Source organism: Drosophila tropicalis, unplaced genomic scaffold, assembly GCF_018151085.1.
Source record: "Drosophila tropicalis isolate 14030-0801.00 unplaced genomic scaffold, ASM1815108v1 contig_4, whole genome shotgun sequence".
NCBI lineage: Eukaryota > Metazoa > Arthropoda > Insecta > Diptera > Drosophilidae > Drosophila > Drosophila tropicalis.
The window spans coordinates 2265743-2292026 of NW_027172862.1; the positions used below are offsets into that span (position 1 = coordinate 2265743).

The 26284-nt window shown below is 36.4% G+C and overlaps 4 protein-coding genes across 4 annotated transcripts in view; 2 read left to right on the forward strand and 2 right to left on the reverse strand.

Moving 5' to 3' along the window:
* On the reverse strand, positions 1–2978 carry LOC137573386 (uncharacterized). The gene is made up of 5 exons (XM_068285323.1): positions 2666–2978; positions 1816–2162; positions 1377–1724; positions 1141–1292; positions 1–1073 (listed from the first exon to the last, which is right to left on the reverse strand). The coding sequence occupies exons 1-5, from the start codon at positions 2870–2872 to the stop codon at positions 982–984; spliced, it is 1146 nt and encodes a 381-aa protein (XP_068141424.1). The 5' UTR covers positions 2873–2978; the 3' UTR covers positions 1–981.
* Positions 2625–4081, forward strand: LOC137573387 (pyridoxine/pyridoxamine 5'-phosphate oxidase). The gene is made up of 3 exons (XM_068285324.1): positions 2625–2737; positions 3138–3662; positions 3731–4081. The coding sequence occupies exons 2-3, from the start codon at positions 3142–3144 to the stop codon at positions 3855–3857; spliced, it is 648 nt and encodes a 215-aa protein (XP_068141425.1). The 5' UTR covers positions 2625–2737; positions 3138–3141; the 3' UTR covers positions 3858–4081.
* LOC137573384 (uncharacterized) overlaps positions 3905–26284 on the reverse strand; it is a 25336-nt gene continuing 2956 nt past the window's right edge. Inside the window, 8 exon segments of the mRNA XM_068285316.1 lie at positions 3905–4415; positions 7385–8465; positions 8541–8742; positions 8814–9652; positions 9733–9943; positions 10013–10517; positions 15883–15895; positions 15897–16060. Of these exon segments, the coding sequence (XP_068141417.1) occupies positions 4236–4415; positions 7385–8465; positions 8541–8742; positions 8814–9652; positions 9733–9943; positions 10013–10517; positions 15883–15895; positions 15897–16060 (3195 nt within the window). The 3' untranslated portion in view covers positions 3905–4235.
* On the forward strand, positions 5361–6622 carry Corp (Companion of reaper). The gene is made up of 2 exons (XM_068285121.1): positions 5361–5670; positions 5731–6622. The coding sequence occupies exons 1-2, from the start codon at positions 5571–5573 to the stop codon at positions 6318–6320; spliced, it is 690 nt and encodes a 229-aa protein (XP_068141222.1). The 5' UTR covers positions 5361–5570; the 3' UTR covers positions 6321–6622.

Below are 26284 nucleotides of genomic sequence, written 5' to 3' on the forward strand. Positions count from 1 at the left end.
TTGCTTAGTAGGTACATAAGTGTATATTTTAGTTATCGAAAAAAAAGAAAGAAAAACCAAATGAAAATTACAACATTTGAATATTTCATTAAGTCACAGCGAACAAATGACAACATTTCGTTGCATTTTGTGGTCAAGGCAAATTTTTGAAACTAGAGGGCGCATAATATAAAGCAAAGGTACTTGAGATACATATTTATCTTGAGATTGCACTTTAGTTGTGAGATATATAAAACTTGAAAGAGCTTGAAAGAGGCAAAGGGCCATAGTTATTTTTGCTTTAGTATTAAGATTGGCTAAACTGGAAGTTGTATTATGTTAAGGACTTTTCTGAATTTGCATAGAATTCCATGTTCAATGTCTGTTTCTTGGTCAGAACCGTATAAGCCTCTTGCTTCACAATATTTTACGCTTAGCTTACAATAGCTCTCAAAATTATTTAAATAGTTTGTATACTTATGAGTTTCAGAGTTTTGGATGAGTCGTGCATAGAAAATTTCATTGCTTTCTATTTAATTTGAAAAATATTTTGTCTAGTCGTTGTTAGAACTACATAAATGATTATAATTATAATTTTGAATTTGGTGAATTTACTGAATAAATAAATAAATAAATTATTGTAAAATAAATTAACATTAGTTAGTTGATTACATGCAGCAATATTTCTAATTTTATCAATAGGTATAAATAGTTTACAATTTTGTATAATTAAGTACAATTTTCTTTGTTGAAGACCAAATTCAAAATTGCTAGTAAGCCTCTTTGTATAAACATGAGAGAGCAGTTTCATGAGATAGATATAGATAGTGTTGTCTCTCTCTTTTGACAGGAGGTAGTTCTTAAGTTCTCTTCTATATTAAGCATCCTAAAGCCTTTTGTCTTAATAGTGTTTTTCTTTTTATCTTAAATATTTTAGTTATGATTAAAGTGTTGATTTTTGTGCCGTCTTTTGTTGTATAGGTATAACTATTTTTGTCATGTTTAGTCATTGTTTAGCTCTTCGTTATCATCCTCGGGCTCATTACCGCGTCCTTCGCGTATGCGTTTCAATTTCCTTTTCAGCATCATAACACCTGTAACCAAATATCGTGTAAACACTTATTTATGAATTAACAATTAATAACTAATATATGTACATACACTTGATGGCTTGAAAAGTTTTAGCCGATGCAGATTCCGTTGCTGGTAAGGCATTTGCAGTAGATTTCTCATGGGCCAATTTAACTTCCATGTAGGCTTTCTTGAGTGTTTTGTAATGACGATACTCTACAGAATCCTTAACCAAGATGCATCTAATCAGTGACAAAAATATTACATCTATTAGTATCATCTTTGAGAATAGAAACGATGGAAGCATGGTTTGTAATTGTACTCACTTGGCTGCTGATCCCTCGCCCGAACAATCCGCCGGTGTCGTGTGATAGATCTGATGATAGAAATACTGCAACACAGGCGAATTCCATATGGACAGACCGTACCACAACCAAATTACCACATTCAATGGCAATTTGAAATTCTTAGCAAACAGTGTGGGCATAAAATACTTGAAGGGCAGCAAATTGATAAAGACATGCGACCAGGCCGCAATGCGTATGCCCATGAATAATTGATAGATCAAGCGATTCCGATTCGAGTTATTGGGCATGGCGAGCAGAGCCAGCAATTCGGTGAGTATACTGTACAGTCCCAAGGTTAGATTCAGGCCCACAAAATAATTCTCATACCTGAGATAAAGAGAGAGAGAGCGAGAACGAGAGAGATGCGAGATGGTAAATAGGTAAAGCTTTCAATTCAAAGACATGCTCCAACTTGTACCTGTATACATCGATGGCAATTAATGCCAGCAGGTAGAGACCCTTGGAGGCAGCCTCCAGAAAATCAGCCTCCTTGAAATCCAACATTGCTCCATGCAAATAAAATGTTATAATGAATGTCGAATAGAATTGAAATTTTTCTGTCTGATGCGAGCGATAAAATATTAGATTCTCCGATGAATAGAATAGTGCATAGCGTCCCTGATTCTTCATCAATTGCGGCAGGATCATGAATTCATTGTAAAAGTGCAGGAACAGGCAACAGGCCGCATAGAAGGCAATATTCCAAATTAGACGTGCGAATTGCTTTCGTTTGAAATATTTCACATTCGAAGACTTGAGAAAGAACTGTACGAAAGTGGGCGGAGTGGGGAGAGTGGAAAAAATTAAACATTAATTAGTCGATGTCGTACATTCGTCCCAATGCTCCCCAATAACAAAAACAAAGCGAATTGCAAACAATAAACAAAACCCCAAGTGATAAGACAGACCCATAACATTATGGTTAGGCGATGACTAGCGGTCATTATGTGGCCTGACCCCTTTGCTATCGCCCACAACAGGGCCAGATTGGGACTTTATTTAAAGCGGGGCATCTAAACTGCATATTTTTAAAACATTTCTGACCAACTAAACCACATAAATACATATATTTTGTTTAATTTGGATTCTTAATGTCGTGTGGTATTTATTTTTAAGCTGGCGCTCCTTTGTCCAAGTCAATGGGCCGGCGCAGTTTTTTAGTCCACCCCTGGACATGCTCGGTTCTATTTATAAACGAATTTTTTTTGCTAACCCTCAGAAAGCCAACGACAATTGCATTGACATTTTCAATTTGGATTTGCACTCACCTGGAACATCCTTTGAAAACCATAGAAGCCGAAGGACAGGGCCACGAATATCCAGAATACCGCATTGATCAGGTAATACAGGTCTATATCCTGGACCAAGGCATCGAAGCGATCGTTGGCGAAAATGTATTTCAATGGTAAAAAGAAATTACTGATTTCGGCCCAATAGTCCGGAGGACCAGCCTTCATATCCAGTATGGAGGTCATGATGCCAGGCAGAATGCGCTGGCACCAAAACGGCAAGCAAAAAATTAAAGAATTGGCTTCTTATTTTTTATCTTGCCTTGTCTGCCTCTCTCTCTCTCACGGTCTTTCTCACTTGCACGCGATGGTATTGAACAGCTGATAGGGCCCAGCAAACTAACAGCAAAAGAATGTTATCGGTTTCGAGTTATCGGACTTTACAGTGCACTGTTAAATTTAACAGTGTTTGTATTTGGCGCAATGTTTTGAAATTGATTTCTCTTTGCAGCATCATGATGTCTTCAGAATTGGCTCATATTACAGATGCAGAGTCCCCTCTGGATCCGGTGGAATTGTTCAAACAGCTAATAGAAGCAAACGGACCAGATCCGTTGCAGACAATGAATTTGGCTACCTTGGATGAGGAATTTGGTGTACTTAACCGATCGGTTATATATCGTGGTTTAACTTCTGATAACAATATATTCTATATAACCCAACGATATACACGCAATTGTAAAAATCTAATGGCCAATCCCAAAGCATCTTTAACTTTTTATTTGCCTAATTTAAAAATCCGACAAGAGGAAGCTACCTGGCAAATTCGTTTACTAGGAGCCGTTGCCGAAGAATTGCCCGATAGTAAACTCGATGCCTTATGGGCCAGTGAGCAACTGCCGGCCCAAATACGTGCATACGTTTGTCCTTGCGGCGAACCTGTGGACTATCAGCAGCTAAAAGCAAGACATGACAATTTCCTTAAGGAGCATTTAAAGAACGAAAGTGGCAAACCAATTGCCCGACCAGCTTCCTAGTATGTTTAAAACATCTGTATACTGAAATCTTTAAACACATTTCACAATTTGAATTCTATATTGCCAGCACTGCCTTCCAGTTTCGACCGCAACGTTGGGACTTCCTTAAAGTGGGCGTGGGCCAGGTAGCTGATCGTCTGCAATATCGTCGAAAGGAAAATGGCAAATGGCAGTCATTGCATGTGGCCACTTAGACCGACTCACAAAAACAAAAAAAAAACAATACGAAAAAATGTTTGACTTTTCTTTTAATTCATTTACATACATTTTATTTCAACAATCGCTTTCTACAAAACAACTAAACATACAATGTATAAAATCTAACAACTAAAATTTCATTTTTTTTGTTCTTAATTTTTGTTTTTGTTTTTTTTTTTTTAAATAGTTAATAAATATTACACAAAACAGAAAAAAAAAATATGTATAGAATATGATTGTAACATATAGAGCAGTTTTTAGTTAGTTACTTCTATGGGTTTACTACATAATACAGAAGTTAGTTAGTTATTTCTCCTTCTAAACATTTTTACATACAAACGATAGACGTTACGGTAAATACAGGGTGTTTTTTATTACACCGCGTTTACTGTCTCCCGTATCCAGGCAGCATTCGAGGATATCTTATCGTACATTCGAGGACGCTCTACACCCGTTGGACCGCAGGCAATACGCCAGGATGAAACTCCTATGAGAGCCCATTGATTGGTACCAGGTATGAGACATTGAACCGGAGCTCCAGAATATTCTTCTTGCTGTAATAAATAACATTTGGAATAAAGTTCTTTATTTCAGTTTTAACATCTCATAAAAATTAAATACATACATATATGTACACATGTATGTACATACATACATAAAGTACAATAATTATTTTATTATATTTTTTATTATTAGCCTACTATTTAGTTGTCCATTTGCCGAATTTCACAATAAGAAGTACCTACTTTTGGGTGTCCCTGTTCAGCGCACGCGACATGCAACAACACGTATAGACAGAGCAGGCCAAAGCAGAGACAAAGCAAAAAAAAAAAAACAATTTGAATGAAATGAGTAATCGTCACAGTCGCTGCGATCGCTCTCCCCTCGCTCTCTCTCACTATAACTCTCTCTCACGCAATGTTCTTTATATTTGCTCTCTCTCTCTCTCTCTCTCGCTTGCCCGCCACAGTGATGTCATTTTTTGTTAGGCCAAAACAGCTAAATCGACTAAAGAAAACAGCTAAAAAACCTAAACCCCCGGGGAAAAAAGGTGAAAAAAGTTGATTTTTAAATATTATTTTTTCATTCAAGAATGAATGTATTATCTAATAATACAAGTTTACATAGGTGGCAATTTTTGAGGGAAATTATTCGATAGAATTAAATACCTATACTTTACTAATAGACTCAAATTTTTAACATTACAATCGTCCAATATGATAAAAATAACTCACCAAATATGGAAAGAATAAATTTAGAAAAAAAATTTCAATTTGATACAAAAGCTAGAATTCCCGCTGCGCGCTGTTTTCAATGTTTTCCCGCAATCGCATTTTCAAAACAGTCAAAATTGGCTGGAAAAAAGCTGAAATGACATCATTGGCCCGCCATTCCATTGGCTAAAATCAACCCCCACTCTTTGACTCTCTCACTTATCTTTACCTGATGAATGCAGCAGCTGGCATAGATAAGTGCTGAGAAGGGTGAGGAAGATAGAGTGCAGTGCACAGTTGAATCGAAATCGCGAAGCGGTAAACATCTCTTGAGAAAAGAAGCTCCGGCGCCCAAATAAGTAAAATACAAACAAACGAAACAAACATTTTAAAATTCAATATAAACTCTTAAACTGATCGGACGCTAAACAAAGTGACACAGAAATAAAGCAGTAAAAAAATAACTGAAAGAATTAATTAAAAAACAATTCCAATATGTTGGATCTGGGGAACCGCATAAAGATCAGTTATCAAAACGAATTGAGCTCCCTCATTTATAAGTCGGGCAGCACTTACGAAGAGGTCATAGCACAAGGTAAGTTAAAGCTTTCCAAGACATTCTTTTGCCATAATAATAATTCCCAATTTTATTCAGCCGCTTCGCATTTTGGTATACCAGAGGATGAACAGTTTGCTTTGGTTCTAAGCAATGGCAAGGGCGGCTACATTTTTGAGCCTCGTCTCTTTGAATATTTCATCATACTGTTTCCATCGCCGGAGATTGTGTTTCATCTACGTGTGGACTACCAGAAATTGCGACGCGGTGTTAACAAGGCGATAAAGCGTAAGCGTCAGGAAGATGAGGAGTCAGCCAATCAAGACCAATTATCATCGGAGATGAACAAGGATAGGCAGATGGATTACCCGGATTATGTTTTTGTGTATCGTCAGAATTGTTTTCTAGGCGCTTTACCATCAACCTGTGCTGCTCCTGTTCGACGGCAAAACTGTTTTCTACGTGAGCAGCGACAGCAGCAACAACAACAGCCACAACATGTGCAAAAAGAATCTTCTTCATCATCATCTGATGATGATGATGAGGATGAGCAGGAGCTCATAATGGAGGAACAACAACCGCAACGGTACTCGCCTCCCAAGGCCAAACGTTTGCGTATCCAACTTTCTGGGAAGCAATCGCATACACGGCGCCGTTCTACCAATCAATTAATATCCCCCCAACTCTAATCCAGGCCGTTCCATACGTATTTGAATACAACACGAAGAGAGTTGAAACAAAACTATTTTCTTCAAATGTACATACACAATATACTCAAATAAATAAGTTTTAAGTTTAAATCGGTTGAACCACAGCAGTTCCTAAAAGCCTACACCAAAATTGATCATAAATATACAAATACATATATGTACATACATTTGTATGTATGTGCACACATATGCAAAGATAGAAAAAATAACTATAAGAAGTTGTTAACTAGAAATACCTTAAAGTTTAAGCAATAAAAAAAAAAATACTTTTATAATCCATGTATGTACTAATGATCTTTTCACAATGTTTGCATACCCTGACAAATGTAGAGTATTAATTTAATTCATCTGTTTGCTTAAAAGGATACAAATCGTTTGACTATATACCGATCGGACAAACATAAAATGTTAAAATCAAAAACTTGGCTAAAACATCTAAACAAAATTGAGATTGTCATAAATAACTTTACTAAGTGCAAACAATATCAGCCGAGTATATATGTATATTTTATATAGCAATTGGGCAAACAATAAACTGTGTTTGCTCCTTCAGGGACTATCACAAATTTATTTGCTTTTAAGTCTGTTACATTTCATTAAAAATTTGATGTCTATATAAGATAAAGCTGTCATCAATAGTTTTGATTTGATGTTTTAAGAACTTTCTAACTTAGAGATCCGATTTCTAACACAAACGATCTTTTTTATATGGAAAATATATACATAAGTAAAAGTATATAAATGTTGGCTATATAGTTTATGCCTTAGTTTAGTAACTGTAATCGCAAACCTTCTGGTCAAATTTATTTGTCAACTGTACCACAAAGTGCAGTTAAGTGCATACACACACGTATGTATGTGTATGTGTAAAGTTGCAAAAAGAGAATGCATAAATTGGAATTGGAGGAATACGCAATCAATCAGCGATCGGCTAATCGTATTCAAAGGAACCAAATCAGATGTACGAACTGTACCTTTGTCTGGGGGAGATGATAACTGTTTCTTAAAAAGGGGGCAAGGCGAATGCAACTGTTATTACTCACCGTACAATCGTACTTCTGGTAGGTGGCCTCCATGCACATGGAATTAACGGTGGCTATTGAGACATTCTCACATGGCGCCATGTCGCCGATTTTCAATTGGACACGCTGCAAATGATCACGCTGCCTGGACCAGCCCAGGGTATTGCAATTGGTCCAAATTTGCTCTGGTTGTGCAGGAGATTTGGTGGAACTGCGCGTAGTGGTCGATGTGGATGATCCACCGCCACCATAGTAGTTAACTTGGGGCGCATGATCGGGCAAGGGATAGGCGCCATCGAGTTCCTGTTGCAAAGCTTCTGCCCTTGGCATATGTGAGGCTGCAGCCAATGGTTGATCCTGCTCGAGATCCTGATCATCATCCGTTTCCCCACCGTCCCCACTGTGGCCCGAGCCCTCGGATAGTGACATTTGCTCTTGGGATGGTATCAGGAAGAATTGTTGGGTTTCCTGGGCCAAACGGCGCTGTTGAGGGACTATAGATGGTTGCATCATCATCATTAGACCAGCCTCCAGACGCTCAGCCACGGGCACAAACGCCCGCCTTTGGACCGGTTGTTGGCGTCGTTGCAGGGCATCCGGCAGGCAAATGGGCCGCACATGATCAGAGAAACTAACTGGCGTTTCCAGGCGCACTAGAGCCGCTGTTGAGCCCTCGACGGGACTCTTAATCATGCCAATGATGCGACGCCTTTGCGTCCAGGGTGCTCGGGCCGAGAGACGGACAGCTCCCACAATGGCCATCCAGGTGGCACGCGGCTGACCCTGGAAACAGCTCTCGGTGGTGAGGACCCAATCTTCTGAGATTAAGGTGCCATCACACACATGTATATCCTCACGGAAGAGGGCCACCAGCCATGGCCAATCTCCGGGCGATGACATCTTGGGCAGGGACAAGTGTTGCTTGGCATTGAATAGAGCTGACTGAATGCCACACTTTAGATCCCCGCATCCCACATATAACACTTGACGTTGCGGACAATGAGTCCGAATGAAGCTAATCTCTGGAGCATGTGGATCCAGAACACGTACATAATCGGTCAACTGTTCCGTATCGTTCTGCACATCGAAGATTTCCACGGATCTGCGGAGAAGATAAAGCAATTGCATTTGATTAGTTTTATTTTCTCTCCTCCTCCCTAATCTCATTCATCATTACTCATAGCCAAGGGATTTGCATAGGGATTCGGAGACAGTTTGCCGCACTATCAACTTGGCATCGCCCTCCAGACCTTCGGCACATAATTTGCCAACAACTCCCTTTTCTGAGAAGACGGCATAGCCAGCCGCATGGAAACGGGAAAGATATGGTACTAATGGCTCCGGTTGGAGCAGATCGGCAGCCAATGGAGCAATGGAAACTGCAAAAAATAGCATAATGAAAGTATTTCAAATTCAATTCAACTTTGCTCCTTTCGTTTACGGCACTTACGGCAATCCTTTTCATCGGCACCATCCGGGCAATCGGCCTTGCCATCACATCTCGCCTTGCGCGGCACACAGGCTCGTCCACGGCCGCAGTATAGGGCATTTGGGGCACAGAAGGCGCAACTTCGCTCATCCGACAGATCCGGACAATCGGCATAACCATCGCAGAGCCGCGGACTCTGGACATTCGATTGCATATCGCTGACACAGTGCGGCTTCTGTTGGCACGATTGGCTGCCCGTTGATTCCGGGAAACGTTCACAATCGAAATGCTGACGAAAACGTGCCGGCAATCGACCCCCGCAGCCGGCCATAAAGGATTCACAATATTCACGGCAAATGGCACCCGGTGTGGGTTGCAGCAGCGAACCGTGACCTTGGCACGGTGGCTGCAGTAGACGACATATGAAATCGTAAGCCTCCCTATAGCATTCACCGTCGACCAATTCGCGGAAGACAATGACATCCTCGGCCACCTGCTCATAATTGGCATGACCCAAAAGATTCGGATAGGTCGTCACATTATAGCCAACGTTTCGGCAGTAGTTCAATTGCAGCGGTTCACAACGACGCGGTGGCTGTGGTGTGGTTGTTGGCAACTGTTCTGTGGTCTCATCGTGACCACCCAGCGGTGAACTGGACATGATGGGCTCTTCAATTAGACCAGTGGTCTCTTTGATACTCAAACTGGATATATCCACTGTCATATTGGAGAAATGTCGTCGCTGTTGATCGCTCAATTCCTCATGGAACAGGGCCAATAAGTCGCCACTACTCACCAGACCCGCATACGGATCAAAGATCATATTGAAGTGAACAATCACATTGTTGTTATCCTCGCTCCTTAAATATAAAACGGAGACGAATTGGACGATTAATATATCCGGCCGGAACGAAGAAATGAGAGAATTTTGAGAACTTACCCATCTAAGGCCAATATCTCGCTACCCTCGTAGGCCTCACGTAAATCGGAACGTCTTAATGTTAGATTAATGCGCTCCCGATAGTCACGGGCTTTATGCTGAAAACGCAGAGAATTCTGATTGGCCAAGTCCATGCTCCATTTATCGTTGAGCACCATGAAACGGCCACGAAATATGCGATCCGGCAGCGGTTCCGGCCGGAAATACGTATCTGCAGAGCACAAAGAAAATCAATTCCAAAGCTTATCACTTGTTATCACTCGTTTCAAAGTCAACTTACAACCAATATAAACAAATATACCGGCCACCAGGAGGGCTATCAGAAAGCCAGCTATCACAGCGCATCCACATTTCTGTCCATCGCCCAATTTGCGACGAGTGAAACGTATATCCGAATCGGTGGATAGCACCGATTCAGATTTTCTACGTAAACCTTGGCTGTGACTATGCATATGATGTTGCAGATGATGTTGTTGTTGCTGTTGTTGTTGCTGCTCCCGTTCACGTTCACGTTCACGATCTCGTTCACGTTCACGTTCCCGGTCTCGATCACGTTCCCTTTGGTGTGGTGTTGCCTCCAATCCTCCGACAGCTGCTAGTCCTCCAACTCCATTGCTATGCATATGATGCGGCTTATGATGCCTTGTGCATCGTGTATTATGAAAGACCTTTGCTGGCTGTATCATAGCTGCGGGCACAGTTGACCCAGCTCCAGTTCCAACTCCATTGCCATTGCCATTGCCACTGCCATTGCCATTGGGATTCGGATTGCTTTGAACGATGCCCTGAAAAAAGTGATGAGGGAAAAGTCATCAACAAATTGTTTTTTATTTATAAATTTGGTCATTGACCACAAAAGCGTCTTAAACGATTTTGGTTATTTAAGGCTATTTTTTTTTTTTTACGCTAAATCATGCCGTTAAATCAATCGACGGAACGAAACTCAACCCAAACCCCTCCCATACTTTACTTCTCCCCTCCCTCTTCCACTTCTTGTACACATCAAACCATTTGCAGGTTTTCTTTTCTTTTCATTTGTTTTCTTTTGGAACCATGCAAATTTTTTTGTGGCATGCAACCAATTACCAAAATGCAAAAAATCAAAAGGAAGCCTTAAACATTAATTAAGGAAATTTTTCATTGCGTTTTTCTATTGAATTTATGGATATTTTTCGTTACCATTAGCTCAATTAGCCAATAATTATAATACTCATACCTGGATTATGGGTTTTTATGAAACAATTTGAACGCATAAACATGGATACGCTTTTGGCCATGCCATAATAATTATTGACTTCTCATCAGTTTTTAGCCAATTTGTGAGGCGGCATTCGATTACCTCAAAATACTTATTAAATAAAACGAAATGCGCTTAATACCAACTATTAAAAACTGCTTGGGTCCCTTTAAAGGCCAATAAGTCTAAATCCTAAAGAGGAAAAGTCTTAAACAATTTACAGTTTGTTTTTTCGAGAGAATATAAACCTCGTTTTTCAATTTGAAGATCTATACTAATAGCCATACATATAAGTGGGTAAAAATAGTTGAATCATGTTGATAAAAACTTAAAAAATTCTTTAATATTTGATTAACTTCTTGACCATGCCCTCACTAGATCATTTAACGGTCGACCAAGCATCTTCTACTTAGTCTTGTTGATTAATGTTCTTAGCAAAGTCTCCATTATTACCTAGGAAGCTTAGTAGAGATATTTTGTCTTCCTGGTTTAATTACAATTCTCATAGTCTCTTGAGGGTTCTGAACGACAATCGAAAATCACCATAAGAGCTGAGTTCTCTAGGATTTACAGTTAGAGATTTGGATGTTTGGAGACAGAATTTTTGAACAAACTGTGCACGGTCTGCGAGTTAAACACAATTTGTTCATTCAAAGACATCAACTTTTCAAATATTCTAAAAAATTTACCACATTCGAACTTTATTAAATTTCGTTTCTGTTTTTTGAAAAAATTGTCTCTTCTTTAGCATATTTTATGTGGGGCTTGAAAAGTTAAGTTGATATACATACATAAAAGGCGTGATTTACAGTTTTATTTAAAATTGAATTCAAAAGCCTTAAAATAAGACATCTTTTTTGAAAATCAGTTAAAATTTGGCAAAGTAACAGATTCGCAAAGGAAAGTTAAGAATTTTTAAAAGTTGTTACATTCATTTTTGGAAGGGTCCCGCAGCTTTTGCTAGTCCGACACTGTGCCAATGTGTTTACTCTGTATATTAGTTTCAATTTGATATAAAACTTGTTGATTTTGCGCACTTTGATTAACGGTTAGTCTACCGTTTTAAGCCACTAGAGCATTTCCACGTGCCACATTTAAATATATGTACATATACATATATTTTTTGTATTGTATTTTTTTTATTATAATCTTAGCTGGCACGTATCTAACTAACCGTTGAAGAGTCCATCATAAGGAGAAGATTTTCTTGAAGTATCTGTATATACATATGTGGTATATATATATACATATGTATGTACATAAGTTAAGAAAATTCCATGCGGTTTGCTTTTAATGTCTGAATGTTGCGAAAGCAGCAACAGAAGAAGCAAAAGAGTTTGCCGCAAAAAAACAAAAAACAAAAAAAATAACAACATAACTTTAAAAAATTAATTAAAACGCAAGTCCACAATAAGTAAAGAAAGAAAAGTCTCAAAGAGAGAAAGAGAGAGAGAGAGACGGAGAGGGTAGAGAAAATATATGAAAAATCTATGCGACTTTGAAATACCTATTCAAATACCTTTAAAAATATATTCCTTTTTAATTTGTTCTTAATTTGATTTTGTTGTGATGACTTTTCTAGAATATTAATACTAAGAATATAAAAGGCAAGACCAATTAGATAAAGATAATTAACTCTTATTAAATTATAATAGCTAATACTTAAGTAAATTAAGTCCTATTGGCTTGTATTGACTGTTAATTGTAATGTCTAAGGGACATTTTGGTTAATTATACGATTTAAAAGCATTATAATTAAAAGAATTCTAAGTTTTATTCATATTGAAGAAGTATATAGATATTTTCATTCCAGAATTCTCATATGAATCAGGCCTATTCCCATTATCGAGAAGGGCGGAGGCAAATGTCCCGTGAGCCAAATACATACTTATGGCTAATCAGAACCGATCCTAAGACATGGAAATCGTTTTGTAAAGTCTCAGAAAGAGTTTACTCTCAATTTAGACATAACTTGGATCTTTTAGTAAATATACTAAATGATGATATATTGAAAATCTGTCCAAGTACATGAAAAACCCAATGTAAAAGATTGTTTGGGCCGTTTTTGATTTGGTAGGCAAATCTTTCGAGTTTCAGTCAATAAATTCATCGCAACTCGAGAAGATTTGACTTTATGATTATACATATAAATATGTATATAGTGGAGTTCCTAGAGAATCTAGTCTGGAATATGTGTAGTCCTAAAGCTCTATCTGTTTTTTTGGCGGCCTAATATACCATTTAGTGGGAACATCTATTTAATGGGTATTAAAACATTCAAGTGTTAATGCTGCTGCCAATTGCTGGCTGGCTGTTTCTTGAACATCTTCTTGAGCTGAACAGGTAAATGGGTCAGCAATTGTCCCACTTTGACGGCGGCGTGATGCTGTCCCCTACCCCAAGATACCCCCCTTTGCTCGACCCCTTGGCTTGCTCATGACTCTTCGCATGCCGCATAACAACAACAATAACAATAATAATAATAAAACGGAGCAACAACAACAACAACGAAATGTAATTAAACAACAAATGGTTTCCTCATTTCATAATCAGACGTCGGTCAACGCGCTTTATGTTCACTTCTTTGCCATCTTTCTCTCTTTCATTGTGCTTCTTTTTCTACAGTTTGTAGTTGTTGCTTTTTAATTGAGCATGTCCAGTTAAGCAAACTTATTAGCATCATGTTGCAATTGTCTCAAATCTCCATTTCCCACTCACTCCAAGGCACACACACCACACACACACACCTCACACACACACATCTCAAGCCAAAAGTCAGTTAGCCGACGTTACGCATTGTGAAGTGCAGTGAGGCGCGCGCATTCATCAAATGTCTTTCGATTATCTCATAACACTTCACACAGATGCATTCACAACAGCATCCAGCACTTCCTTAATTACATGTGTGTGTGTGTGTGTGTGTGTGTGAGTGTGTGTGTGATATTTAATTACAATTTGCCGTCTAAACACACAGGTGGAAAAGTGAAATAATTCATCGCCATCCCGCGGGCACATTGCCTCACCTCAGGCATCGCATACATAAGAGACAGAGGGGGACCGGAAATAGTCTCAGTCCAAGTCTCAGTCTAAACGAACCACTAACACACTTACATAGCCCCAGTGTCAATTGCCAGCTCTCAAATACTTATTAATTATCTCTCTGGTCTAAACTGTGGAAATAGCCAACAATTTAAGATATTTCTAATAGAATTTCCCATCATTTTCCTTTACTCATCTAACATTATCAACATTTTTTCTAATATCATGATCGTCTTTAGTTATTAATGAATTTATGGGAAATAAGAATTGATTTCCAACATAAAAGTTACATAAATTTAAAGTCAAGTGATTAAAATAACAAGAATAATAAAAATTTCATTTAGTTGAAGAAAATTTCGACAATTTTTTCTTCTAAAGTGAAAGATAAATTATTGTTAGATATGAAAATTTAAGTGTTTCCGGTTTATAGGAAATTTTAACTTGAAGCCAACTGCAAATATTTAATTATATTTATAGTTTCGATTTATTTAAGTACCCGACACAAACTCCTAAGTACATACAAATTTATCTGTATATCTTGAGTTTTAGTCTTCTTCTTTCTGATATCGTTTAGAAATCGGCCGAATTAAAAGCTGAAAAAAGTCCGCAGATCTAACAAAAGTTTAATCCTATAAAAACCATAATCATTGCGAATCCTTTTTGAGAGATTTTCGTTAATACTCTAACTTCTACATGGGAAAGTGATCTTGTAAGTCGCATTAAGACCCAAAAACCTTTTACAGTAGAATCCGGTTATAACGACGCTCAAGGGACCGAAGATTTTCGTCCGGAAAACGTACTAACCGAAGGCCCTTTCATATAAGTTTGTATTGGGACCAACCAATCACTCATCGAACTTGAGTCGAACGTTGTAAGCGGAGTCGTTATAGCCAGGTTCTACTGTATATTTGTTTTTGTATTGCTACAGGTCACGCTTCAATTCGACACTGGTCTCTAATCTTAAGGCTAAGAGACTGATTACTAGTATAAGGTAGCCCATACGTTATCAGGACATGGCCTGTTTTGCGCGAATCCAAGCAGAGAGCTGTCCACCTCCCGCCCGATCGACCGTGGACAAATACAAAATAAACGGACAAACTATTAAAATATTATTAACTACAACTAATTACGAGCTAAATGTGATAGAATAGAGGTATTTCAGAAAATGAAAAGAGGCTTCTGATCTGATTACAGGATAAAGAAGATATATATCAGAGCATAGGACTCGAAAAGGTTCATGCAAAGCATAGTTAGTTAGTTCGAATAATATGTCCTAATACAGATTAAGTGTCTTAAGTGTCTTAATCTGTAGTCTAATAATAGATTAGATATCTTATATATCTTAATCTAAGATATTCCAACAATATATGACAATATCTACATAAGTATCTTCCAGTGAAGACATATAAAAAAATGCATATAATTTTAAGTGAAATTCGTTGGCTCTGAAGATTCCTCAGCTTATTGTTTATCTCTAGTATGAGCTGACATATGCATAAAGCTCTTACTAAGTTTTAATTTGAGTTTTCTGATTAGACAAAGATTAAAAAGTGCTAACAAATTTCCAATTAGGAAAAGCTATCCTATTATATGTCATTCAATCGGTTGAAGAATTAGGCTATAATACAAATCCATATTCTTTTAAGGTTTTTGGCCATAAGAATTTGGTAGATCGCTTTACACCTAGATTTATGTCTTGGAAAATATTACTTTAAGCCAACTTGGTTAACTGTTTGCATACTAAACTACGGAGCATTTCAAAGGTGTTTATGGATTTTCCAACTTAGATACTAAAAGTAAAGATGACTTGGTTGATTTTAGATTAGTTACAACTATTAAATGCAATTGCTAGACATTATTTGAATGAGACTTACCTTCCAATTCTTTTTTCTCTTTATTGCGATTATTGTTGCAATTGTTGTTGTTGTTATTGTTATTATTGTTATTATTATTGTTGCTCTTTTTGTTATCATTTACTGCTGCTGTTGCATTTCCATTTGCATTTGCTGTGGCTCCAGCTGACAATTTGTCCGAATCGCGAGACTTTTTAATCTGCAAAACCAAAAAAAAAGTGAAGAAAAAGAATTAAAGCTTGGCTTGGCTTGGCTTCAGTTTTTTTTTCGTTTACAAAACTTGTTAATGAAGACAACACGACATGGGCAACAGGTGCTAATTGTTTTGGTCAACCAAAATTTGGCACAGCCAACAACAGAGACACAAAAGCTAGACAGAGCCAAAAAGAGGAAGACACCCAGAGAGAGAGAGAGAGAGAGGGAGAGAGTGAGAAAAGGGTGTGGAGTGTGGAGGTTGGCCAAAACCCACACCCGAGGGCAACAACAGTTTCATGACTCAAGACCAAAAACCAAGAAAGAAAACCAACAAAATGTTAACCAAAATGTATATATGTATGTATGTGTGTGTACATATATGTATGTATGTATGTATGCTCCAATTTTGTGTTGTTTGCCAAAGTTAAATCCCCTTAACTTATATGCTACCCCCCACCCCCTCCTTCTTTGGCCAACGACCCGCTTAAAGACTTTGTCCCAATGTCGAGAGCGACCTTAGCTTAGCAGACAGAAAGAAAGTTTCAGCATTTCCTTTCTTGTTGTTGTTGTTGTTGTTTCTGTTGCTTTTTCTTCTGTTTCTTCTTTTGGTCTGCTTTTATCTGCTTGTTTATTGTTTATGAATTATTTTTGTTTTTGTTTTTGTTGTCCAGCATATTTACATATTTTACTTGGCATTTAACTCTCTATGCTAACTAAGCCTTAGAGCGTAACCAAATATTTTTTTCGTCTTCTTTTTTTGGGTTTTTGGAATTTCAAAAATAATTAATATTAAAATCAAGTATTTTACTTATGTTAAATAAAAGAAGAAGCAAAAGTTGTTCAATGGCATTCAAATCGTCTGAATTTGAATTTGGCTTAGAACCCTAATGAATGAATGAATAGTTACAACTGCTAAGTGAACTCAATTCAACTTTTAACTTCGACCAATAAAATGAATAAGTCAAATGAATAGGGCAGAGTGTGCCGAGTAATAGGCCCTTTAAAATATGGCCTAATATGGATCTGGTTATAGCTTTTTGGCTTATTCAGATACAAACAAATGACTCGTGTCATTCCAAGTAGATCTCGAACTCATATGCCGGCTTTAAAAGGCATTTTGAAAATGTAGAAAAACAAAAAAAAAAAGGATTATAAACGTTTTCATTTTGATTTCAATACAAAATCTTTCGAAATGGTGAAAAGTCTTTTGAGTTTTTAACCAGTTTAGTCGATGAAAAATATTGTAAATATTAAGAGTACTCTTGGATTTGAAGATTAATTTATTGAGATCCATTTAGTTTTCGAAAACTAGCTCGAAATATAAGTCATTCACATTATATTAATCAAATGCATTTACATAAAATATTTGGATAATTGGAAAAAATTAATTAAATTTAAAAAAAGTTATGACATTTTTTTGGTTCTTTAAGATTTTAAAACAGATTAAAAGACATTATTCCAAATTGAAAGAAAAAAAAATTGACTGCTTTGAGCTTCCTGTAGGATAGGTTTATTGGAATCCTTTGATGTTCATTGGCATTGAACAACCTTTAAATGATAAGACAAATACAGAACTGTAGACCCTCCCCCACCCCCCAATAACCCGCCTACCTCTAATTGTGCCTAATTGTGATCTAAATAAAACAAAAAGTTATAAGGATTTTGTCTACTTTTTTCCAATTGCTTTAGCTTTATGCATAACTAAAACATTTTTGAGATATTTTTTCCATAAAACATTTTAATTTTTTGGATTTAAAAAAAAAAAAAAAAAACTTTTTTCAATTTAAAGCCTTAAAACACAAATCACAGTTATTAAGAGTTTTAGATATTTTGATTAATTTGACCATTTACTTTGATTTGCAAGTCTTCTCTTAGTTTGAACTTTTGTTTTCCTTTGGTTAAACTTTTACTTCGACTTAGTTTTGGCTATCAACATTTTGCATCAACATTGTTGTGGCAACAACAACAACAACCATCATAATAACAATAACAATTATGCTTCCCATGTAAAGACCAAGTTTCGTTTTCGCTTTTCTTTCACACGAGACTAATTAGGAAAATTCATTTTCAGAAAATCACAAAAAAAAAAAAACAAAAAACAAACAGACACATGGGAGAGGGAAGAGCTTGTTGTTGTCGCCATCTCAATCTCCATCGTCGCTGTTGTTGTCGTTGTGGTCGTCTCTTGTAAACATGTTTGGCGCAACATGTTGCCGAAACGTGTTTGGGGATATATGTACATACATACATACATACATATTCAAGTAGCAACAAAACACTTTCATTTCTTCGTCATGATCATCGCCTTGGCTTTGAAATTTTTCGACTGCATTTGGCACGGAAAAAATTCGCTTTCGCTGCAGCTCAAAATTTTTAACCAATACGAATGCAATTTACAAAATGTTGCCGTTGTTGCTCCTGCTGTTGCTGCTGCTGTTGCTTCTTCTTTTTCAAATGACACTTGTCAATGAAGAAACGAGTTCGTGGCCTAAGTCTTTTGAACTTCTCTATCGCATTGACTGCACTTTCACAGCAACAACAACAACAACAACAACAGCAGCCACTAACAGCATTCAGATAGGCAGACATTCAGGCAAGCAGGCAGGCAGGCCTAAGTGCTCACTTAAGTTGACCTTATGCCCGCTGCCAATATGGCAACAATACGAAAGAAAGTTGCAGCACAAAATATTTTCAAAAGAAAACTTCCAGCGACAACGACAAGAAAAACAGATGCCGAAAGGAAAGCCACGCTCGCAAGAAGGGGAAAATTATTGTTAAAAGAACTTCATATGCAAATCGTCGGGGTCACCATGCTTTGAATAAAGTTAAGATTCATTTGACTCTGTAACCAAAGCCACGTCGGGGTCACCATATTTAGGAGTTAAATCCTAAAACCTTTCTTTAATTAAGTTAAGAAACGCTGAATACAAAAAATTAATTGGGAAAATTATTATATCAGATAATCCTGATAATTCTGGGGTCCCTGCACATCTCCAAGAAGTTGAACTTAACCGATTTTGAGGTGTTCGCCCTTTTGAATCCAAAATATATATTTCAGTCAAAGAAATCATGGAAAAGAAACAAATTGATTTCTTGCTTCTGCCTTAAGAATAAAGAAGAAATCTGAAAACCATGACATTGCAATTTTTGGAGTCTGCAATTTTGACAGTTTTTGACCGATTTTTGAAGTTCATGTCTTTACTTTTTTGTTTCACAGTAAAGTGTTCCTATAATTGGCATTAAAATCTCGAAACCCCCGCGTTGAATTCAAGCGGCACTAAGCCTTTTTCAACTTTCAGTGTAAAACGTCGGGGTCACCAAAGTTTAGAATTTATGTATAACTCACCAAAACAGAAGACATTTCTGCTCATGGAACTACTATATCAACTTTTAAGTCAAATCGGTATGAAAATAGTTATTTTTATTGACTTAAACTTCAAAATTTGTAATATTTGATGGCCTGATTTTATAAAAATGGCAAATTTCGTGAAGACTTTTGTTTTTGTGTGATATTATGTAGATCTGCAAGAGTTCATCAACCCAATTTTAGACAAAAAGAACCGAAACCTAAGAAAAAACAAAACTGGAATATGCTAATATTATATTATATTGTATTATCAAGCACATTGTGAGGTTCCCATAGATATGCACATGAATGTATGTATGTATGTATGTAAACCATGACCAAACCCACTTAGAAAAAGAAGAAGAGAAAATCGCTTGCTGAATAAACAATTAAGTCAACTGAAAAGGTAAGACAAAAGTCAGATAGATAGATAGATAGATGGAGGAGCCCCCCATTGGATCATGGATCGGATCGCCCCAATGGCATTTCAATTAATTTTGCTTGTTGTTTTTGTTTTGTATTTTTAAGAACTTTCTACTTCATTTGGAATGCAAAAACCGAAGGAAAAACTGAAACCTAAAAGCCAGCCAGCCGGCAGTCCGTCAGTCAGGCAACTTTTCATCGTATTGCATTTCAATTTGCAATAATTGTTGTCGTTGTTGTTGTTTGTTTGTTTCTGTTTTTTAGGCTTGCGTAGGCAGTTGACATGAGTCAACGTCACACCCTAAAACGGGCAACCCAGTTTTATGTATTTTGTTGTTTATAATTTTTATTTCATTTTATTTTTTTATTTTGGAAAATCAGTTACAGTCACGTTCTTTGCCATCGTCATTTGATAGGAGGCCTAACCCATCTATCTGGCAATGCCATCTATGGGTATTGCAACTCCTCCAACTGGTCGACTTCTCCTGCTGCTGCTTTACCACGCAACTGTCCTCCATCTCTATCTCTCTCTCCCTTTCTCTATCTCCATCTTGTCTCTAGGAAGGGTCAAGTTAGAAGGCAGCAGGCAGCAGCAGCTTTCCCCGTTTCCAACGTTTGTTTGTTGGTTCCATTCCCATTCCGTTATTAATTCGTCACGATTGAGTGGCAGCTGCTTGGCGACTGTCTTTTGGCTGCCGCTGACGCTGCAGCTCGAAGCGACAATCTTGTGGCGGCTGTGGAAATTACATGGTGAAAAGCTGTCACAGCTGCTGCTGTCTCCAACGATCTTTGCCTGCCTGCGGTTGGTGGTGGCCGCACGTGGCTTCTAGGTAAATAGAAATTTGAGATTTCAACCAGATAAACTATAGAGGATTAAACTCTATAAGAAGTACAAAGTCATAATGTTAAATATTGTTGGGAGTACTTAAATTCGATTCTTTTACAAGTTTATATAGTTTGTCTATGACTTAATTGATTTTTCGAGAAGTTTAGATACTTTTGTTGAGTTCGGTTCCGTGTTTAAAAACTATAATCTATAGCTATTATAAAAAAAATTATTATTATTTCAAACTATTAAGTCAGCAGGTTTTAAAATCTATTGAAGAAAGCAAAGATTTCTCTTATCAGCAGTTCGAAAAATTGTAAAGCAATTGCATCACATATCCAATGCTAAAACTAGTTGCGAATTATAAAGAGCGCAAAGTTCAAAAGATTCAACTTTCAAATCAAATTATATATGTATATATGTTTTAGTATTAATCGAAATGAATTAGATCTATATAATATTTCTAATTTCATAAAGTTTATTATTATTATTCAAAGACTTTTCTAATTAGCAATCAAATTAATAAATATTAATTAATATTTCCTGTCAGATTTTGGCTTTCCAGCATAAAAAATTTAGCATAGATATATGTATGATTGATTAATTTAGTTATTTCTAATAATTATTATTAAAATCTCAGTGATTAAAACAAAATGCATTATTATTAGTTGATGGAAATATTTAAATTTGGATTTTCATTGTCGAAAATGCCTCGAAATTCTGTTAGTTACTTTCACTAAAGATTGTTAATTAATATTTGATTATCAGTTAAAAATTAATGAAACGTTTTAACCAAATTTCTGATGCAATCGAATAGATAAACCATTTCCCAAAATAATAAAAAATTGCCAAAAAAAAAAAAAACAAAACAAAAAACCAAATAGCAAAAACATCAAAAAACCAAAATGTTAATTTCCGTTTCAACAAGAAACATTTGCATATTTAATTGAAATGTATCTTGACTTTGTGTGTGTGTGTGTGTGTGTTGGTTAAATTGCTAGTTGGAACTGCATCGGGAAAATGCCAAAAAAAGGCAACAAAGAAAACATTAGAGAAACGTTAACAAAAAAGAGACAATGTGTGTACGTGTGTGTGTGTGTGTGTATGTGTGTCTGTAGATAAAGTTTGGCGGTTGCCCACGTTGATTTCAGTTCAAGGCTAAAAACAAATTGCAAGCAGTGCGTATGGCAAGAGAAACGAGGTTAGCTTGGCAAATTGATAGTTGGTTTTTCTTCTCTCTCTCTCTCTCTCTTTCTTTCTTTCTTTTGTTGTTTTTTGGCAATAAACCATGGCCAATTGGAAAGTAAAGGGCGGCCAACAATTTGTATTTAAACGAAAGGAAATTCAATTTAAAAGACATGCCCATAAATCGCAGTTAATAAACGAGAAGCCGCAGCAGCAGAGACAGAGAGACAGCAGAGACAGTCAGACAAGGCAGAAGCAGAGGCAAAAAGCCAATGCCAAATGATTTGTGCCACTTTCTTTGGGTGGCAAGTAAAACACACGCAGACACATGAACAAAACATATGGCTCAAATGGCATAGAATGTCGCTGCGCACAGTGGTTAAAATATTACAAAACTTGACGTATTTATTTCTAGAGAATATGAAACAAAGATGTTCTCTAACTCTTAATAGAAATAATGAAATCCTAAGAGAATTTGTTTCTCAATTTAAAAATTCATTACTTTAAAAAGCCAACTACTAAAAAATAAAGACAAAATTGTAAATTTTAATTCTTAAAACAAAAGTAATTTAAATATGTGTCTTAATTTAAAGAAACTGATTTGTTACCAAAAGATTTAATATTCATATTATTAACCTCATTCTTCTTATAAAGAAGTTTTAAGGTTCTTTCGTATTCAGTGCCTTCTTTTTGGTTTTCTCACAAATGAGACCCACTGTGCGCTGCTCCATTTTATAGAAGCCATCTCTGCCGCAGTCTACGTTAACGTTAACGTTGTCTCGTTGTCTTCAATGTCTTTTGTGGCTTTTATCATTGTACAATAATTTTTTTCTGCTTCTAATTTATTTCAATGACATTTGAACGAAAGAAATAAGGAACATAGGCAAGAGGCAGAGGGGGAGACAAGAGCGAAAAAAAGAAGTGCAAGACAAGCAGAGAAAGTTCTTTCTACCTACCAATCTCTCTTCCTCTCTCCTCTTTCCTTTCTCTGCCCCCACTTTGTGTACCTCTGTCTCTATTTACCATTCTCTTTGGTATTGGTTAATTGACTGATTGATCATGATTAGAAACATACATACATACGAGTTTATAGCCTCCCCTCCCACCCCACCGCGAAAAACCTTTATCCCACCACCCAAAGTACTCCCGCTCTGCTCCCCCTCTCTCTCTCTCTATGCCTGTGTGTGTGTGATCTGGTCTATCAAAAAAGGTCAAAACCGGGCTTAGCTTATTGCTTATGGCTTAAAGTTATATATGTATCTATCTATCTTCTTCTTCTCCTTCTTCTTCTTATTTCTCTTATTTTGCTATTTGGCATTTGTGCAAAATGGCAATACAAATGCTGCCGTTCAACCTGTTGCTTATGAGTGAAGGAAAAATGCAGCCAGGCGAGTGGAATGAATGGATGGTTAAGTGGAAAATGCAACGACAAAAAAACAACATTCGTAAATGGGTAAGAAAACTATGGTAAAGTAATTAAATGAAAATAGAGAGAGAGAGAGAGAGAGAGGAAAAAAAAAATGGTGGCATATTGTAATTGCATATGTATCTGTGCATTTATGTGACAATGTGTCAATTATTTAAACAAATGGCATAATGAATGCACGTCGGGGTCACCATGATGACGATAAGAAACTAATTTGCACTAATTGTCATTAAGTTTATAATCTTATTGATTGTATACGTTTCAGAAATAAGTATATGCACGTCGGGGTCACCATTTTCACAAAGCATAGACATTTTGAAGGGAGTGTAACGAATCCTTGATAGCAGAATGTCAGCGTTAACTTTTGAGATCTATTTACTGTTACAGATAACCATTTTATTGACTGGATGGTTCTAACTAATTGTTAGCCCATTTCAACCAAAAGTCGTATCTGTTTTTATTTTGTTGCTGCCATTATTATAAGCTTTTGTGAGACTAAGAAGGCTAAGCATATCCTGCTGCACCGCAAAAGGCCAATGTTCTTGACATTCTCCATCGATTTCTTATACATTCATATATTTTCATATTCATTGGATGATTGAGAGCTTCAACAATGGCCACTTAAAGGCATCGATCATCGGCCATTGATTGAGCTTTAAATTGAAAATGCTTTTTACCCAGAAATTCTCAAAAGGGCACAAATGGAGCGGTAGATTTTAAAAATGCCTCAAGATGTTTATAACTTTCGTTTTTTTTTTTTTTTTGGTTTTTGCTTTTTGTGCCTTGGGTTTCTGTGTTTTTTTGTTAAATGGCTTTCCAATTTTGGCTTGTCGTTTGTCATAGTTGAAAATTGTTGCCGTTGACGTTGTATCCATAATTAAAATGAAACAAAAGTAAAAGCAGTCATTCAAAAAAAGAAGAAAAAACCGCACACACAAGCAAAAGAAACAACTGTTTATTTAGCCATTAGTTTTACCAGATTTAGTTATTGCATAAGCTGCAATCAGATCAAGTCCAATTCGCTTTACTTTTTGCCCCATTTCAACGCTTTTTCTTTTCAGTTTCATAAAAATTACACAAAAAGCAAAACATGAATTATATATTATTACAATATTATTATTATGATTAAACGTGTAATAAAAAATATTTCTGTCTCTATGAGATTTGAAAATAATTTTAAGGGCTTTGAGTTGGTTTAACATTGCCTCAGACTTTGTCTGTGGACAATCGGAACTCTATATTAGGGACAAATTATTCAAAATACATAAACAATATATGTAAAAGAAACTTTTAACCACAGAATTTTCAATTTTATGAACTTTATACAAATTTCCATGTACTTATAAATATTTTGTTGGCGGATTGATCAATTGTTTTGTTCTAATATACTCCCAATACTATAATCACGAGATTATTTTCTGTTTTGAGTTCAAAAATTATTGCTTAGAGAATTTGTCACACGAAATTGCTAGGGAATAGGTAGAAAAAAGAGTTTAATTTTGACTAAGAATATGATAAAATATAATTTATAAATGAGACCTTCATGAAAAACAAACTAATTTTTTAAGAATTTTGAGCCAGTGCCGTATTAGCCATATATCAGGACTGGCAAATGCTAAGAGATCTGTTCCTTTAGGCACTGAAAAGTGAGTGATTCCTTGTTTATTCATTTACCAAAAAGAAAATTAACAATTCAAGTAGAAATATTCAGCAAAATTCTTAAAAACTTTGTTCAATTTCAATTGATTTTCGAAAATGATATCTCATATCTCTCAAATCACGTTTATTTCCAAGTCATCTTAAAAGAGGGGAACAACAAATGTTTAAATTTAAGCTCTTATGTTAAGGTTGATTTAAGAGATCTTCTAATTTGCATTGTGACCACAAAAATATATATTCAAACAAGAATAAAAAGGCATTGTTGTTTTTTAAAGTGTTTCTAATCCATAGCCATAACTACTTGGAAAGAGTTGGGAATAAATTGAGTTTAGTCTGTTTTAGTTTAAGAGCTTTTAATTGAAAATTAACAGCTGGAAAGTACTTGTGAGTCAGTGAAGCATTTAGGAAAACATTTTGAGGTGATGAAATTCATGATTTAGTAGGAGAAAAATGATTTCGAGGAAGGCTCCTTCGGATACTCTGTTGACTTTTGCCTATCAGTGCCTCCCTTACTTATCTTGGGAGATCTCATTTGATTCAATATACTTTATGTGTCTGTTTTGTTGGCTACTGTGAAATTTGTTTTGTTATATGGAAATTATATGTACCTATAAAATAATGCCTGAAGGTGCCGACATACGCCTCTTCTCTCAAAAGCCGCAGCATCGCTGCGTCAACGTCAACGTCAGCAGCAGCAGCAGCAGCAGCTTCAATGGGGAGCTTCGTCGAGTGAAAGTGCGTCCCGTTATATGTAAAGCCAATTTTGACTTAGTAACTTACTTTTGTACACCCCTGGCACTCCCCTCGTCCCCTGTGGAAACGCCTCTTTCATTATTGTTGGCCAAAAGAAATCAAAAGTTTAAATTTTCTCTCTTTCTCCCTCACTCTCGCTCTCTTACAGTCTCTGTGTCTCTGTCTCTATTTCTGACTTGGCTTATCTCCTCATGGCTCTTGCGCTTTATTGTTGTTATTTTAATTTGCAGCTGTTATTAATGCAAAATGTTGTTGCTGCTTTTTTTTCTCTCAATCTCCCTGTCTCCCTCAATGTTTGTCTGTCTCTGTGTCTCTGTTTTGTTTGTGTTGTTTCTCCCAGCAGCAGCAAATTTGTTTGTGAAATTATTCGTTGAATTTTTTGTGCCTTCCTTTGTTTTCTTGTTTTTCTTTCTTTTTCTCAAATTATGTATTTTTTGTTTTTTGTTTTTTCATTTTGGTGGTCTTTGATGAGAATTTTGAGAAATGTCACTAAAACCCAAAAGTGCATAAAAACTAAGAATAACGAATTTCAAATATTCTTTTCATTTTTCTTAAAATTAAACTCGAAAATGGAAATTTGAAATATTTTCAAATGTTTATTGCTCTCGTT